Raw genomic sequence first — 16,258 nt, forward strand, 5'->3', positions numbered from 1 at the left:
GGGTGCTGGGGGTAGGGATGCTGTGGGTAAGGGGGGTATGGGTGCTGTGGGTAGTGGGAGTAGGGGTGCTGGGGTAGGGGTGCTGTGGGTAGTGGGAGTAGGGGTGCTGGGAGTAGGGGTGCTGGGAGTAGGGGTGCTGGGAGTAGGGGTGCTGGGAGTAGGGGTGCTGGGAGTAGGGGTGCTGGGAGTAGGGGTGCTGTGGGTAGTGGGAGTAGGGGTGCTGGGGGTAGGGATGCTGTGGGTAAGGGTGCTGTGGGTAGTGGGAGTAGGGGTGCTGGGGGTAGGGATGCTGTGGGTAAGGGGGGTATGGGTGCTGTGGGTAGTGGGAGTAGGGGTCCTGGGGGTAGGGGTGCTGTGGGTAGTGGGAGTAGGGGTGCTTGGGGTAGGGGTGCTGGGAGTAGTGGGAGTAGGGGTGCTGGGGGTAGGGGTGCTATGGTAGGGGTCTGTTGGTAAGGGGAGTAGGGGGTGCTGTAGGTAAGGGGGGTAGGTAATTAAATCAGTATCCCCCCTTCCCTTCTTGTTACCTTTGGTGAAGGGGAGGGGGGGAACACAGCCATCCCTGGTGGTCCGGTGGTGTTATGCAGGACAGGAGAGGTCCTGCAGCTCTCCTGTCCTCCCGCGCGATGCTGTGTGGAGCGTTGCCATGGTAACGCACGGCAACGCTCCACACAGCTCGAGGGAGGACAGTAGAGCTGCTTCCTCGATCCCTCCCCCCTGCTTCCGGTCCTGCCGACACGGAAGCAGAGTAGGCGCCTGCCGTTTCGGGCAGGCAGGCGCCTACTCTGCAGTGATGGCAAACCTATGGCCGCGTGCCCACAGAGAGGGCCCGGCGTGCCACCTGTGGCACGCGTGCCATAGGTTCGCCATCACTGCACTAGTATATGCACGTACACATGCCACGTGGTAATCTCGGCCTACTAAATTTATTTTTACCGAGATTCCACCACAGGAGTGCCGCCGGACCGGCGAGGCTGCGGCCCGGCAGCTCCAGCGTGGAACGCGGCCGGTCGCCCTGACTCCTCTCAGGTACATGGGGGGGAGGGGGGGAATGGGAGAAAGGTAATATAGTGGCACAAGCGAGAGAGCGAAAGACAGGAGAGAGAGAGAGCGAAAGACAGGAGAGAGAGAGAGCGAAAGACAGGAGAGAGAGAGAGCGAAAGACAGGAGAGAGAGAGAGCGAAAGACAGGAGAGAGAGAGAGAGCGAAAGACAGGAGAGAGAGAGAGAGCGAAAGACAGGAGAGAGAGAGAGAGCGAAAGACAGGAGAGAGAGAGAGAGCGAAAGACAGGAGAGAGAGAGAGAGCGAAAGACAGGAGAGAGAGAGAGAGCGAAAGACAGGAGAGAGAGAGAGAGCGAAAGACAGGAGAGAGAGAGAGAGCGAAAGACAGGAGAGAGAGAGAGAGCGAAAGACAGGAGAGAGAGAGAGAGCGAAAGACAGGAGAGAGAGAGAGAGCAAAAGACAGGAGAGAGAGAGAGAGCGAAAGACAGGAGAGAGAGAGAGAGCGAAAGACAGGAGAGAGAGAGAGAGAGCGAAAGACAGGAGAGAGAGAGAGAGCGAAAGACAGGAGAGAGAGAGAGCGAAAGACAGGAGAGAGAGAGAGCGAAAGACAGGAGAGAGAGAGAGCGAAAGACAGGAGAGAGAGAGAGAGAGCGAAAGACAGGAGAGAGAGAGAGAGAGAGAGCGAAAGACGAGAGAGAGAGAGAGAGCGAAAGACAGGAGAGAGAGAGAGAGCGAAAGACAGGAGAGAGAGAGCGAAAGACAGGAGAGAGAGAGAGAGAGCGAAAGACAGGAGAGAGAGAGAGAGCGAAAGACAGGAGAGAGAGAGAGAGCGAAAGACAGGAGAGAGAGAGCGAAAGACAGGAGAGAGAGAGCGAAAGACAGGAGAGAGAGAGCGAAAGACAGGAGAGAGAGAGAGAGAGCGAAAGACAGGAGAGAGAGAGAGAGCGAAAGACAGGAGAGAGAGAGAGAGAGAGCGAAAGACAGGAGAGAGAGAGAGAGAGAGCGAAAGACAGGAGAGAGAGAGAGAGAGAGAGAGCGAAAGACAGGAGAGAGAGAGAGAGAGAGCGAAAGACAGGAGAGAGAGAGAGCGAAAGACAGGAGAGAGAGAGAGCGAAAGACAGGAGAGAGAGAGAGCGAAAGACAGGAGAGAGAGAGAGCGAAAGACAGGAGAGAGAGAGAGCGAAAGACAGGAGAGAGAGAGAGAGCGAAAGACAGGAGAGAGAGAGAGAGCGAAAGACAGGAGAGAGAGAGAGAGCGAAAGACAGGAGAGAGAGAGAGAGCGAAAGACAGGAGAGAGAGAGAGAGCGAAAGACAGGAGAGAGAGAGAGAGCGAAAGACAGGAGAGAGAGAGAGCGAAAGACAGGAGAGAGAGAGAGCGAAAGACAGGAGAGAGAGAGAGCGAAAGACAGGAGAGAGAGAGAGCGAAAGACAGGAGAGAGAGAGAGCGAAAGACAGGAGAGAGAGAGAGCGAAAGACAGGAGAGAGAGAGAGCGAAAGACAGGAGAGAGAGAGAGCGAAAGACAGGAGAGAGAGAGAGCGAAAGACAGGAGAGAGAGAGAGCGAAAGACAGGAGAGAGAGAGAGCGAAAGACAGGAGAGAGAGAGAGAGCGAAAGACAGGAGAGAGAGAGAGAGCGAAAGACAGGAGAGAGAGAGAGAGAGCGAAAGACAGGAGAGAGAGAGAGAGAGCGAAAGACAGGAGAGAGAGAGAGAGAGCGAAAGACAGGAGAGAGAGAGAGAGCGAAAGACAGGAGAGAGAGAGAGAGCGAAAGACAGGAGAGAGAGAGAGCGAAAGACAGGAGAGAGAGAGAGCGAAAGACAGGAGAGAGAGCGAAAGACAGGAGAGAGAGAGAGCGATAAATACTTATGCCTTTAATATTTACACATATATTAATGTACATTTATATATGCATAATACACAGAGAAATGTCATTGATATGTACCATATGTAATGAGCAGATATTGGCCCAGTCTTGTTGCTACTTGCATACTCCAGCACAATAACATATTTAAAGTGAAGAGCGCACCCACAGGACTTCAAAATAAACAAGATAACGTAATTTTTTACAGTTGTGCCCTACATACATTCACCATTTCAGTCCCATTACCAAGCTTTCCTTAATATGTCATGGTAGTTGGACTGAAACATTGATTACATGCAAAGGCACGTCTGCTTAACCCCTTAAGGACACATGACATGTGTGACATGTCATGATTCCCTTTTATTCCAGAAGTTTGGTCCTTAAGGGGTTAAAATAAATCTGCACTCTTGTTTCTGTTTTTTTGTTTGTTTGTTTTTTTGGTTTTTTTTTAAGCTTATATGTGCTTTTTTCCCACGTTAGAGTAATCATTTTTAAATTTAAGTTATCTTTTCTAACTCTGTATCTGCATACTATGCTGGCGCAACACATTATGGGGCTGGTAAATAATTTTTTCCCAGGGCTGCTGTTAATTCCCAGTCCGGCCCTGGCAGGGGTGGAACGAACATAACGAACGTAGAACGGGCCATGGTGCAAGATATATTTTTTATTTTATTTTTTTGGGCCACGCCCCCCAAGCACAATAGTGGCCAAAATGTAGATCCCCATCTATTGTTTACGTTCCACAATGCTTTACCAGCTGGGTATATACAATTTGTCTATCTTTGCAGGGCTGTATTTAGCACCTAGCAGTGTTTTTGTATTTAATATGTATGTGAATGTTGGCATTTGAATGCAGGCATGCATTTGTGTGAAGTGTATACATTGCCACACACTGATACACATATATACACATTTACACACACACACACACACACACACAGGCATACATGCAAGTACAGAGACACACAGATACACACACCCTGGCACATATACACATACATGTCATAATTTTTTTTTTATTTGTAGCCACCCTCCTGTAGGCATATCATTTGTCTGCTGGAGGGTTGCTTGCTTGGGGTGCTACTTGCTGAGGATTGTGTCTGGGCCCTGCAGCAGCTCACACTGCTCCTCTCCCTCTGCTGCCTGTGCTGTGCCGCCTCCTCCCTTCCATAAGGCGCTCTCTGTAAGAAGCTGGGAGGAATTGACTGGCTGCCATTTCCTCCCAGTCGGATGGGCCATCCAATGGGGCCCTCCAGCGTGCCGGCCCCGGTGCAATTGCATCAGGGGTATTTCTGTCACTGTTGGGCCTGGCACCTGGGCCCCCCAGAATCTCCGGGCCCCTGACATCACAGTTGTCACACCCTGATGGCAGCCCTAGAAACAACATTAAAACCACTTGCCTAGTAGGCCCCCCTTGTGCTGCTAAAACTGCTCTGATGCATTGAACCATAACTCCACAAGACCTCCTAACGTGTCCTGAGGTATCTGGTACAAGACATTAGCCGAACATCCTTTAAGTCCTGCAAGTTGTAAGGTGGAGCCTCTATGGGTCTGATTTTGTTACAGCACATCCCACAGGTAGTCAATCGGATTGAGAACTGGGGAATTTGGAGGCCAAGGCAACCCTTTGAACTCTTAGTCGTGTTCCTCAAACCACTCCTGAACTATTTTTTGCAATATGGAAGTGTGCATTATCCTACTTAAAGAGGCCAACACCATCAGGGATCACCATTGCCATGAGTGGGTGTATGTATGGTCTGCAACAATCTCTAAGTAGATGGTATTTGTCAAAGTGACACCCACATGCCAGAACCCAAGATTTCCCAGCAGAACATTGCCCCGGATCAAAACACTGATTTCACCAGCCTGCCTTCTTCCCATAGTGTGTCCTGTTGCCACCTTTTACCCAGGTAAATGACACACAAGTACCAGGCCATTCACCTGCTTTAATACAAAACCTGATTCATCAGACCAGGAAACCTTCTTGCATTGGTTCAGTTTTGACTCTCACGTCCCTCTTGAAGCCACTTTCGATGGTGCACATGGGTCATCATGGGCATTCTGACCAGTCTGCGACTACAGTGCCCCGTACACCGCCAACTGCAATGCACTATGTGCTCTGGCACCTTTCTATCATGGCCAGCATTAAATATTTTAGCAATTTTCAGCTACAGTAGCTCTTCTGTGTGATGAACCAGACGGGCTAGCCTTTGCTCCCAATGTGTGTCGTGTTTTTGTTTGTTTTTTCTAAAGAAAAGGGAAAAGCTCTGATCTAAATCTTCCAAAACGTCACCAGCATAAATATCTTAAAAGCCTAAACCTCCAAAATGTTTGTTGTTTGATATTTGAGTAATGCACACCACTATGTTTTTAGTTTCCATTGTGTTTATTCCTTAACATGTTAAAATGAACATATTTACCAGACTTATGTAATCTCTTCCTGTGTCCTGGAACAGGGGTAGGCAACTATTGGCACTCCAGATGTGGTTAGGGACTAGATCTTAATTGATGCTTTGCCAGCATTGTGGCTGCAAGACTATTCTGAGTGCTGTAGTCCAAAATATCTGGAGTGCCAAAGTGTTGCCTACCCCTGTTCTATTTTATTTATGTATGTATTCAGTTGTATATTCAATTGCACAAATGCATCATATATCATTGTTCAATAAAATGTTTTGCCAACCTTCTATACCAAACAGCACATTGTGATGATTTCTTCAAATGTCAATTTTTATCATCCCTATTGAGCTTAAAATCCGTTGTTAATTAAAGCGGCACTGTCATGCCGAACTTACCTTTCCCCAATCGATTCCTCTTCTCTCCCTCTCTCAGGATCTGTTCTTCTTTTCTTCCTATCTGCTATAGTTTTCTTTAAAACTTAAGAAAAAGTAGGGACTATTTCTTTTCTGGAGGTTTCCTACGCAGTGACCAGCGGTGACTAGCGGAGGAGCAAAGTGTGCTTCGTTTCCGGTGGTCACAGCAATTTTCCCATGATCCTTAGCTCTCTTCCCTGTTCCCACGATGCTTCCTGTCACTTACACCGAACGCCGGCAAAACTGCCGAATTGCGTTCTAACAGTTTCTCCATTCGTGTTAGGATGCAATTCGGGACTTTGTTCGGATCGGAATTTCATTCGAATGAATGAAAACTCAGATCCTATTCATTGCTGTGGCTGCAGCTGCTTAGTAGAAAACTCCCTAATTCCCACGGTATTAGGGAGCTATCTACTAAAAGGCTGAAAGACCTCAATTGGTCTTTCAGCCAAATTTACTAATACTGAGTAAAGATTACTTAGTATTAGTAAATAATATGCCCCTACTTGCTATACTGAGCCTGTGGCTGCTCACTAAAAAAAACACACACAAAAAAAACAACCTATTGGCCCCACCCCTGTGCGATGGGTGGGGGCCATAAATTACAATGGGGGGAACCTACTGTACACCCCCCGCCCCCACCCCTGCGCGGTGGGTGGAGGCCCTAAATAAGGATAGGGGGGGACCTACTGTCCTCCCCCCAGCCCCCACCCCTGAGCGGTGGGTGGGGGCCCTATATAAGAATGGTGGGGGGGGACTTACCCCCCCGGCTCCCCCTCCCGGCCCTCACCCCTGAGCGGTGGGGGCCCTAAATAAATATCCACCCCCCCCCAATCAAGGTGACTAGGGGTCCCAAGCCCATAGTCACCCACCCTCCACCCAAATAAAACTATCCCCTACCTACCCCCCTCACCCTAAAAATTGTGAGGGGGGAAAAAATAACTAACCTGTAAAGAAAAATTCAACTTACCATTTGACGTCTTCTTTTTTTCTAAAATCTTAATTTTTCAGACCCAAAAAAGAGCAAATAAAAAGCCATCATACCCGTCAAATTTTAAATAAAAAAAAAAAAAAAAAACGACGCTTAAAAAATGAATCCATCTTCACTCATGGAGGGCTCCGCGCAGACTGAGCTCTGCAGGGCGGGGGAAGGCTTATAAAGCCTTGCCCCGCCCTGCAATTAGGCTAGGAACACTCTAATTGGCTGGTTTAAGCCAATCAGAGTGCTCTTTATCATTTTACACAGCGTGGGAAAATTCCAAAGAACTTTCCCATGCTGTGTAAAATGACACAGAGCACTCTGATTGGCTTAAACCAGCCAATCAGAGTGTTCCTAGCCTAATTGCAGGGCGGGGCAAGGCTTTATAAGCCTTCCCCCGCCCTGCAGAGCTCAGTCTGCGCGGAGCCCTCCATGGGTGAAGATGGATTAATTTTTTTAGCGTTGGGTTTTTTCTTTTTCGTCAGGATTTTTTTTTTGCGCTCGGGTTTATTTTATTTTAAGTTCGACGGGTATGATGATTTTTTATTTGCCCTTTTTTGGGGCTGATAAATGAAGATTTTAGAAAAAAGAAGACGTTAAATGGTAAGTTGAATTTTTCTTTACAGGTTATTTATTTTATTCCCCCCTCACTATTTTAAAGGGTGAGGGGGTAAGTAGGTCCTCCCCCCTCATTATCTTTATGGCCCCGACCTACCGCGCAGGGGTGGGGGCCGGATAGTAGTTTTTTTTTTGTGAGCAGCCACAGGCTGCTCACTGTTTAGTGGACATGCCCCTACTCGCGGTATAGCGAGTAGGGGCATTGGGGAGATTTTAATCTCCCTTATGCTATTATGGGGGTCATATTGACCCCCATAGAGTGAGGGGGGAGGACATGGGGGGCTTAGGAAGTGGTGGGGAGCACAGCTCCCTGCCGCTTCTATCTGTACATATTACAAGGAGGGAGCTGCGTGCAGTAATAAACTGAACGAACAAACGAACACTGATATTCGGTATTTGTTTGTTCATCTGATTTTTTTTCTATTCATTCATTCAGCTTTCTGATGAATGAATGAATAGATGAAATTCCCGTTCGCATGTCCAGGTGTTTCACTGGGCATGTGCAGGAATCTCACAGTCTGTCTAGTGTGGGCAGATGACGTGCCCCACAGGGACTTCCTCTACCCACACAAAGATGGCGGCGCCCTGAATATAGATCGGAGCAGAAAATAAAGATTAAAAATAGGTAATATGGGGGGCTTAGGGGCATTTGGGGGTGACTAGGGGGTCAATTGGATGTAGTGGAGGCGGGAGGGGGGTTAAAAAAAAACTGGATTCGGCCATGACAGTGCCGCTTTAAGTAGATCCATGGAGATTGCTCTATAGTTCTTTTCTACCATCTATTTTAGATGGAATTTTCTGCTTGACATATTTCTTAATTTATCTTAACTTCACTGTTTTACTTTTTCCTGTTATAAAGGACGTGGTGATTATTTCTGCAGTGGCAATGATTTAAACAACTTTGCTAGTATTCCTCCAGAGGGAAAAGAAAAGATGGCTAGCGATGCAGCTGTGATTCTTGAGTAAGTATGTTAATCATATGCAGCAAGTATTAATACATAGGAGCAACATTGGAACTAGTAATGGCACTGTGTGTGGTGTGATGAACTAGCAATAGAAAGGACAAACACAATAAATTATATACTGCATTATCAGAATTTATGGGCTGCAAATCTGCACATAAATTAAAGTCATAAGATTCTCTGGTAAAAATCACATAGTAAAAAAACATTGGGTATACACAACAGAATTGTTTTATTTTGTTTTAAATGGTAATGATAAAACCAAAGCCTTACAATACCTCAACCTTCAAACCCTGTGTCTACGATTCCTTCAGGGTACAACGGCCCACAAACTCATCTCCTCCTCCTGCTACTCTGTTAACAAAATGGAGTACTCTAGTAATTTTCCTTTTATGCAGCAATAGAAGGATTTTCTCAAGTGTTTAGCTTAATGGTCTGTCTCACATGAACCTCTAAAAATCTCAATCTCATTAAAGGACCACTCTAGTGCCAGGAAAGCATACTCGTTTTCCTGGCACTAGAGTGCCCTGAGTGAGGGTGCCCCCACCCTCAGGGACCCCCTCCCGCCCGGCTCTGGAAAGGGGAAAGGGGTTAAATCTTACCTTTTTCTAGCGCTGGGCGGAGAGCTCTCCTCCTGCTCTCCTCCTCCGATCCGCCTCTTCTCCTCCCCGTCGGCTGAATGCGCACGCGCGGCAAGAGCTGCGCGCGCATTCAGCCGGTCACATAGGAAAGCATTCATAATGCTTTCCTATGGACGCTTGCGTGCTCTCACTGTGATTTTCACAGTGAGAATCACGCAAGCGCCTCTAGCGGCTGTCAGTGAGACAGCCACTAGAGGACATAGGGGGAAGGCTTAACCCATTCATAAACATAGCAGTTTCTCTGAAACTGCTATGTTTATGAAAAAATGGGTTAACCCTAGAAGGACCTGGCACCCAGACCACCTCATTAAGCTGAAGTGGTCTGGGTGCCTAGAGTGGTCCTTTAAGCAACTGTCCCAATTCTACTTGCCCCACCTCTGTGAATGCTATATGACTGATCTGTTCCCAGTCTCTTAGAGGAGCCTCCAAGTGGGTGATCTTATATTTTAATTGCTGCCAAAACCCGTATTGCAGGGAAAAAACAATTAACCCCTACTAAAATTATAGTCATAAAATCATTATCAACCAATTACAAATATTAATAAATGTCAGCCTCCACACCGAGGGCCATAGCTGTTCTCATTTTACCTGGAAGTATTGGCATAGCATGTATTCCGCCTACAGCGCATTGATTTCCCAAAAGTGAGCCATTATAACTCCCTCCCACCCTTTAGGGCTTTAAATGCCTTAATCACTACCTAGTAATGTAATGCTAGGACTCCCAAACCTCTCTCCCATGAAGTATGGTTATTGCATGAATAATGTTCTTATTTGTCCACAGTAGTGAGTGACCTTGTTGAATTGTGTGTGTTTGTAAAAATGCATGTTTGTATTTCACATTGCATACAACTTTCTGTATTTGTATGCCTCCATGAATATGAAAAAAAAATTATAATAAAATGATTGATACATGCCAAAAAAAGTATTCAAATAGAGAATTAATATCCTGTTATTACACAATTCATAAACAAAAACTGTTTAAATTATTGAGAAATGAAAAATCCTAAATCCTTGTAAAAGTAAAGAGAAACAAAACTAAAAAGAAACATGTATTTACAACTGTAGGTAATGATCTGTTTAGTATATCATGAGCCAACATTGCTCTGTAAATCCTCATACTTTAAAACTATACACACAAGTAAGGTTATAATCTCACAGCTATTAATATCTATTCTGTATATAAACATAATTTATCAGCACAACTCTGAAAATCCTTTATGTATTAATTACTTGAGACAATATTCCAACATTCTACCGACTGACCGTCGAGTCTCTATTTCAAAATTGCTCTGGCAAAATGCCTATTATTCAGTCTTCATGCTCTTGAATGAAAAGGCAGTACTAATACATTGTTTTCGGTACTGTGTGATATGTTCAAATGAGCACCTTATCCGTTACACATCCACACCCATTACACATGTCTCTTTGTGCTTCTTTGGATATCTCCATCATCAACTAGTTCCTTTATTAAAGGGACACTATAGTCACCTGACCAACTTTAGCTTAATGAAGCAGTTTTGGTGTATAGAACATGCCCCTGCAGCCTCACTGCTCAATCCTCTGCCATTTAGGAGTTAAATCCCTTTGTTTATGAACCCTAGTCACACCTCCCTGCATGTGACTTGCACAGCCTTCCATAAACACTTCCTGTAAAGAGAGCCCTATTTAGGCTTTCTTTATTGCAAGTTCTGTTTAATTAAGATTTTTTTTATCCCCTGCTATGTTAATAGCTTGCTAGACCATGCAAGAGCCTCCTGTATGTGATTAAAGTTCAATTTAGAGATTGAGATACAATTATTAAGGTTATTACCTTATTAAGGTAAATTACATCTGTTTGAAAGTGAAACCAGTTTTTTTTTTTCATGCAGGCTCTGTCAATCATAGCCAGCGGAGGTGTGGCTAGGGCTGCATAAACAGAAACAAAGTGATTTAACTCCTAAATGACAGCGAATTGAGCAGTGAAATTGCAGGGGAATGATCTATACACTAAAACTGCTTTATTTAGCTAAAGTAATTTAGGTGACTATAGTGTTCCTTTAAGTCTGATTTCTTTAACCACAACTTTTTCTATAAAGTTTATAATAAAATACTTCTCAAAGAGACACCCTAGAGCAAGATATTCCCTTTAAAATATACATTGAAAAAAATAAAAAGGATATGCCTCATGTTTTGTTAGGTAAACCCTTGTTCTCCTTTCTTACAATAGATCAGGTGGCAAACCAGTTTTATTCCACATGAATACTTACAGTCCTCACTCTGACTACCATCTATTCACAAAATTCTTTGTTGAAAACCTGCTGCATTGCAGTTAAAATGTATGCATATCATGTTTTCACATCACTATTGGTATTTTTGATAGTTTGTGTAGTATTCAGTGATCCATACAAATATCAAGGAAAACTAAATCCAGATGTACATTGACGATAAAAATATTTTTTTGCGGTTATTTTATAATAGTGTAGGTCAGGGATAGGCAACCTTCGGCACTCCAGATGTTGTGGATTGCATCCCTCTTACACCCATAATGCTGGCAATGCATCATGGGAGGTGTAGTCCAAAACATCAAGCATGCCGAAGGTTGCCTATGACTGGTGTAGGTGATTACAAAGAAAAGAAGTGTTGCTGAGGGCACAAATACAAAGGACTAGGAAGTGAGAGGCAAACAAGAATATCTGTTCAAAACCTCCTACACATGTTCTTTCTTAAAGGCTGCTTTCCACTGCTTTATGAAGAAGTGTGTGTGTCTATAATATTAATATATATATATGTATATATATATTTTATACAAACCAGTGCACTCGCTTATTAACTAAACAGTGATTTAAAATCCTAAATAGTACTATTTAAAAACACCTCACCTAGGTAGAAAATAATGGGGGTTTGGTTACATTATATGATCATACATTGCATAAGCCTGCCAACTGCATCAAAGTACCCCACTCTTGGCAGGTCCTACTCTAGCAGCCTAATGCTTGCTCTTATGAGATGCTTGCTCTATGCTAGAGTAGGACCTGCCAAGAATGGGGTACTTTGATGCAGTTGGCAGGCTTATGCAATGTATGATCATATAATGTAACCAAACCCCCATTATTTTCTACCTAGGTGAGGTGTTTTTAAATAGTACTATTTAGGATTTGAAATCACTGTTTAGTTAATAAGCGAGTGCACTGGTTTGTATATTTTGTATTTTGGTCCCAGTAGCACCCTGTAATATATGCATGTTTAGGTGAGTGCAGCCCTCCTGACTTTGTGTGTGTGTGTGTGTGTATATGTGTGTGTATATATATATATATATATATATATATATATATATATATATATATATATATATATATATATATATAATTTTTTTTTTACATTTATTTGTTGCTCAAACCTATAGTGCAAGATCCTAAAGGAGCACTCCCAACCCCTATGACTATGCCAAGTTGTTATGAGAGCTGGATTGTGTGGGCACTATCGTTCAAGGGATAAAACATTTTCACCCCTGCCAGCTCTGCCTCCCCACTCTTTCCTCTGACTGCCATCCAATCCATGAAGGAGTCCTCCATCCACACTGGCTGTTCCAGGAGCATCAGCTGACACTCTTAACCTATAAGGCACCACTTCCTGGAGTAGATGGTGGCTGGATGAAGGAAGAGAGTAGACAGAGCTTTCAGAGGAAGATGGGGACTACCTTGGGTTAAGACATTTAAAAACTGTTAACCCTTGAAGATAAGTTTGCATCCAGACATTCTGACCCCCATAACAATTTTATGAATTGTAATTTTTATGGGGGTGAGACTGTTCCTTTGACCATACCTAGTATAAGGTTCTATGGTACCATGATCTCATATTGGCTAATATTGTATCTTATTTAACATTGCAGGGCGTTTATCAGTAAAATCATTGATTTCCCTAAGCCTCTCATCGGCGTAATAAATGGGCCAGCAGTTGGGATCTCCGTGACAATCTTGGGTTTGTTTGACATTGTATATGCCACAGACAGGGTATGTTATATTTTTGATGGCAGATCTCTAATTTCTGTTACCATATTTTTCATCACTGATCTTACAAACCACATTTAAATCATGTTTTTAGTATACAAAATGGCTGTAAGTAGGCAAAACTAGAATTTATTTATGTTTGGTTTACTAAGGGCTTATCTCTTGTAACTGATTACAAGATTTTTAATTAATGTCTCTGCTGTTTCAAGACACTTTTATCTCATCTAATTTAGTCCTAAATGCAACAAAAATGCTGCAGTGCTTAATTAAAATGTTATTTCTATCTGTCCGCAATAATGTTTTTTTTCTTGATTTTCTTCTCTATGCAGGCTACTTTTCATACACCTTTTAGTCAATTAGGACAAAGTCCAGAAGGCTGTTCTTCGTACACATTCCCACGTATAATGGGTTTAGCCAAGGTAAGTCTTGGTTTATATTGTTCTCTATTGTGGATTTTGAGGCTTTCTAGGAATCTGTATATTAAAAAAGTGGCGAAATACATTGGCCCAACACTATTAGTTTACTTGTAAAGCCTTCACTTGTAGAAATCTGGCCCAAAACTGCTTCCTATATGTTATTTTGGTAAAAGTAGTTTTGGTTGTTTCATTTGCAAAACATTGTAATTTTGTTAATGGTTACCTGGAATGTTACATAAAGCTAATAAACTCATGTGTGTCTGAAATTAATGTATATTCTAAACGTAAGAAATTGTTAATACTGTGAACATTGACTTGGATTAGGCTACGGAAATGCTGCTTTTCAACAAACTTCTAACTGCAAAAACCGCTTGCGATGTGGGCTTGGTTACTGAGGTTTTCCCTGATGGCACTTTCCAGCGTGAAGTTTGGACAAGGCTGCAAGCATATGCTAAGCTCCCGAAAAATGTAAGTGTGGAAGCCTCTTTATTTCATCTTTATTGCATGTGCAATCTGTTTTATATACCAAATGTTTTCATTTGTCAGCATTTTGTTTGTGCTTTTTTTCTTTTCCATTTCTTCATTCACTGAGCTTCATATATGTGGATATTTAACAGATCTTAATATTAGTTGGATTATTGTATTAATCCCGAATGTGCCAAATGAGGCATTTAAAGGATCACTATAGTGTCAGGAAAACAAAGTGTTTGTTATTCCTGATACTATACTGCCCTAATGGGTGCCCCACCCTCAGGGCCCCCCTTCCGTGGCGCTGAAGGGGTTAAAACCCCTTCAGCAGCTTACCTTAATCCAGCGCCGGGCTCCCTCAGCACTGGTGACCTCTCCTCCCCGTCCGACGTCAGATCCCTAGTGGAGCGGAATGCGCATGCACGGCAAATGCCGCGCGTGCATTCAAAGAGTCCATAGGAAAGCATTTTCCAATGCTTTCCTATGGATGCTCTGCGCGATGGATGCGAAATTCGCATCCAGCGTCGCAGATGCGCCTCTAGTGGCTTTCTGGAAGACAGCCATTAGAGGCTGCATTAACCCCAAATGTAAACATAGCAGTTTTTCTGAAACTGCTATGTTTGCATCTGAAGGGTTAAAACCTGAGGGACTTGTCACCCAGACCACTTCGTTGAGCTGAAGTGGTCTGGGTGACTATAGTGTCCCTTTAATGTCTGTTAAAAAAAAAAAAAAAATGTACAACGTGAGTAAAGTAATCTACTGGATGAAAAAGAGAACTTGCCCTGCATTCAACACATTTGATCCTTTCTCACCTGGCAACTGTATACCCAGTAGATTCTTACATGTATACCAGCTCAGCAGAAGGGCTATCCAAGGTGAGAAATGTTATAAAGTAATAAAACTCTCCTTGCAGGGATTCCAAAAGGTACAGTGTTGAATCCAAAAGTGGGTGGTTTCCAGTTATGGTCTTTGTAGTCTGGGGATAACCATAATGGACTCTGTATTGGCTTTGAGAAGAGCAGGCCGAGGAATCTTGTTCCACAGTGACCCATAGTTTGGCATAGGGTTTTTTTTTTGTTTGTTTTTTTTAACTACAAATTAACACTGGAGAAGTGGGCAGTATGATTATAATTCTTAATGTGAAGAATAGCCATTTCTACCTTGTTTTTGCGCAAAGTCAGTTGCTAGTAGAAAACTCTTGGAAATCTAACAGAGTTATTTACTAAAATGACAATTGGGAATTTAAAGCCTAAGTAGCCAAATAAATATTAAAGAGGTGCTCTAAGCTCATTTACAACTACTGCTCCTTGTAGTCGTTATGATGCAAAGATTCTTTGGGCACCTTAATTCACAGCCATCCAACTTTGGACAGCATCTGTATGCTACGAAAGCTTGGGTGGGTTTGCCCAACATTCACATTCCAATGTTAAGAGAATAATTTGCAATGAATACAAAGTGAACAGGTTATCCAAAAATACATGTGGATGACCTTTCTAGTTTTGTATTGCATTACTAATCTTTTTTCATATTTAGCAGAAGATTGAACTTTGTATTTTTCATGTTCAAGATAGCAGATGTTTGGCTCAATTGATTTTGGGGTTCTATATGTTTTAATTTGTCTTTACTTCCAGTCTTTAGCTTATTCCAAGCAACTGATTCGTGAGATTGAAAAAGAGAAGCTTCATGCTGTGAATATTCAGGAATGTGAACGTCTTAAGGAACGCTGGCTATCAGAAGAATGCATGAATGCAATTATTAGCTTCTTTCAAAGTAAAGCAAAGCTGTGACATGTTGGTTTTAAATTGTATTAAATAATTACCTGCTACTACTTATATAACTAATTACAATAAAGTTAATGTAAAAAAATATCCAGAAATTGCATTGGATGTTGGTTTTGGGAATTATTCTTTTGGGTTTAAAGGATTACTAAAGTGAGAAATTCAAACTGGAGATTCCAGCTCAGCTACGTTTGGCCTTAAATTTGAAGTTTACTTTGAATCCTCTTTGGATTCCTGACCGTTTTCTCTTTAGTAAATAACACTGAAAGGGTAAATACCCTTGCTGTGACTATATCCAAGTTAGAGAAAGATTTGCTAAAATGTGAATTGTGGGAAATCACAGACTTAAAGATCCATTATATACACCAAAACCACGTCATTTGTTTAATAAAAAGGAACTTTAGTTGAGTATTTGATCTGCATTTTAATATGCAGTTGGGGCCTTCACCTTGCTTTAGCTGAATCTGAGCGATTTCTAGCATTTTAGGGGGGCAATTTCTGATAATCTTTCTCAGAAGTGGTCTATATTCAGGAATACATTTCTCTGGGTCATCCGTGTACTTGTAGAAGTCAAATCCATGCAACCAGATCCAGTTTAGGATTTATAATGTCCCAATGTAATTTTCCATCTCCTGTTCAGAAAACAATTTACTTTCCATCAGAGAATGTTTCTATAGTTTTAAAAACCCTAATTTTGTGGGATCACTGGTTTACTTGCAATGAAGCAATATAAATCCCCAA

The 16,258-nt window shown here is 43.0% G+C and overlaps 1 protein-coding gene across 2 annotated transcripts in view; it reads left to right on the top strand.

Moving 5' to 3' along the window:
* The window catches only part of LOC134608714 (enoyl-CoA delta isomerase 2-like), an 89,334-nt gene extending 73,411 nt beyond the window's left edge, over positions 1-15,923 (top strand). For both annotated transcript variants that reach the window (XM_063451771.1, XM_063451772.1), the window contains exons 6-10: positions 8,126-8,228; positions 12,738-12,858; positions 13,185-13,274; positions 13,596-13,739; positions 15,371-15,923. In XM_063451771.1, the coding sequence (XP_063307841.1) occupies positions 8,126-8,228; positions 12,738-12,858; positions 13,185-13,274; positions 13,596-13,739; positions 15,371-15,526 (614 nt within the window). In that variant the 3' untranslated portion in view covers positions 15,527-15,923. The remainder of the gene's footprint in view (positions 1-8,125; positions 8,229-12,737; positions 12,859-13,184; positions 13,275-13,595; positions 13,740-15,370) is intronic.
* Positions 15,924-16,258: the final 335 nt, after the last annotated feature.

This window comes from Pelobates fuscus, chromosome 4 (genome assembly GCF_036172605.1).
Source record: "Pelobates fuscus isolate aPelFus1 chromosome 4, aPelFus1.pri, whole genome shotgun sequence".
NCBI lineage: Eukaryota > Metazoa > Chordata > Amphibia > Anura > Pelobatidae > Pelobates > Pelobates fuscus.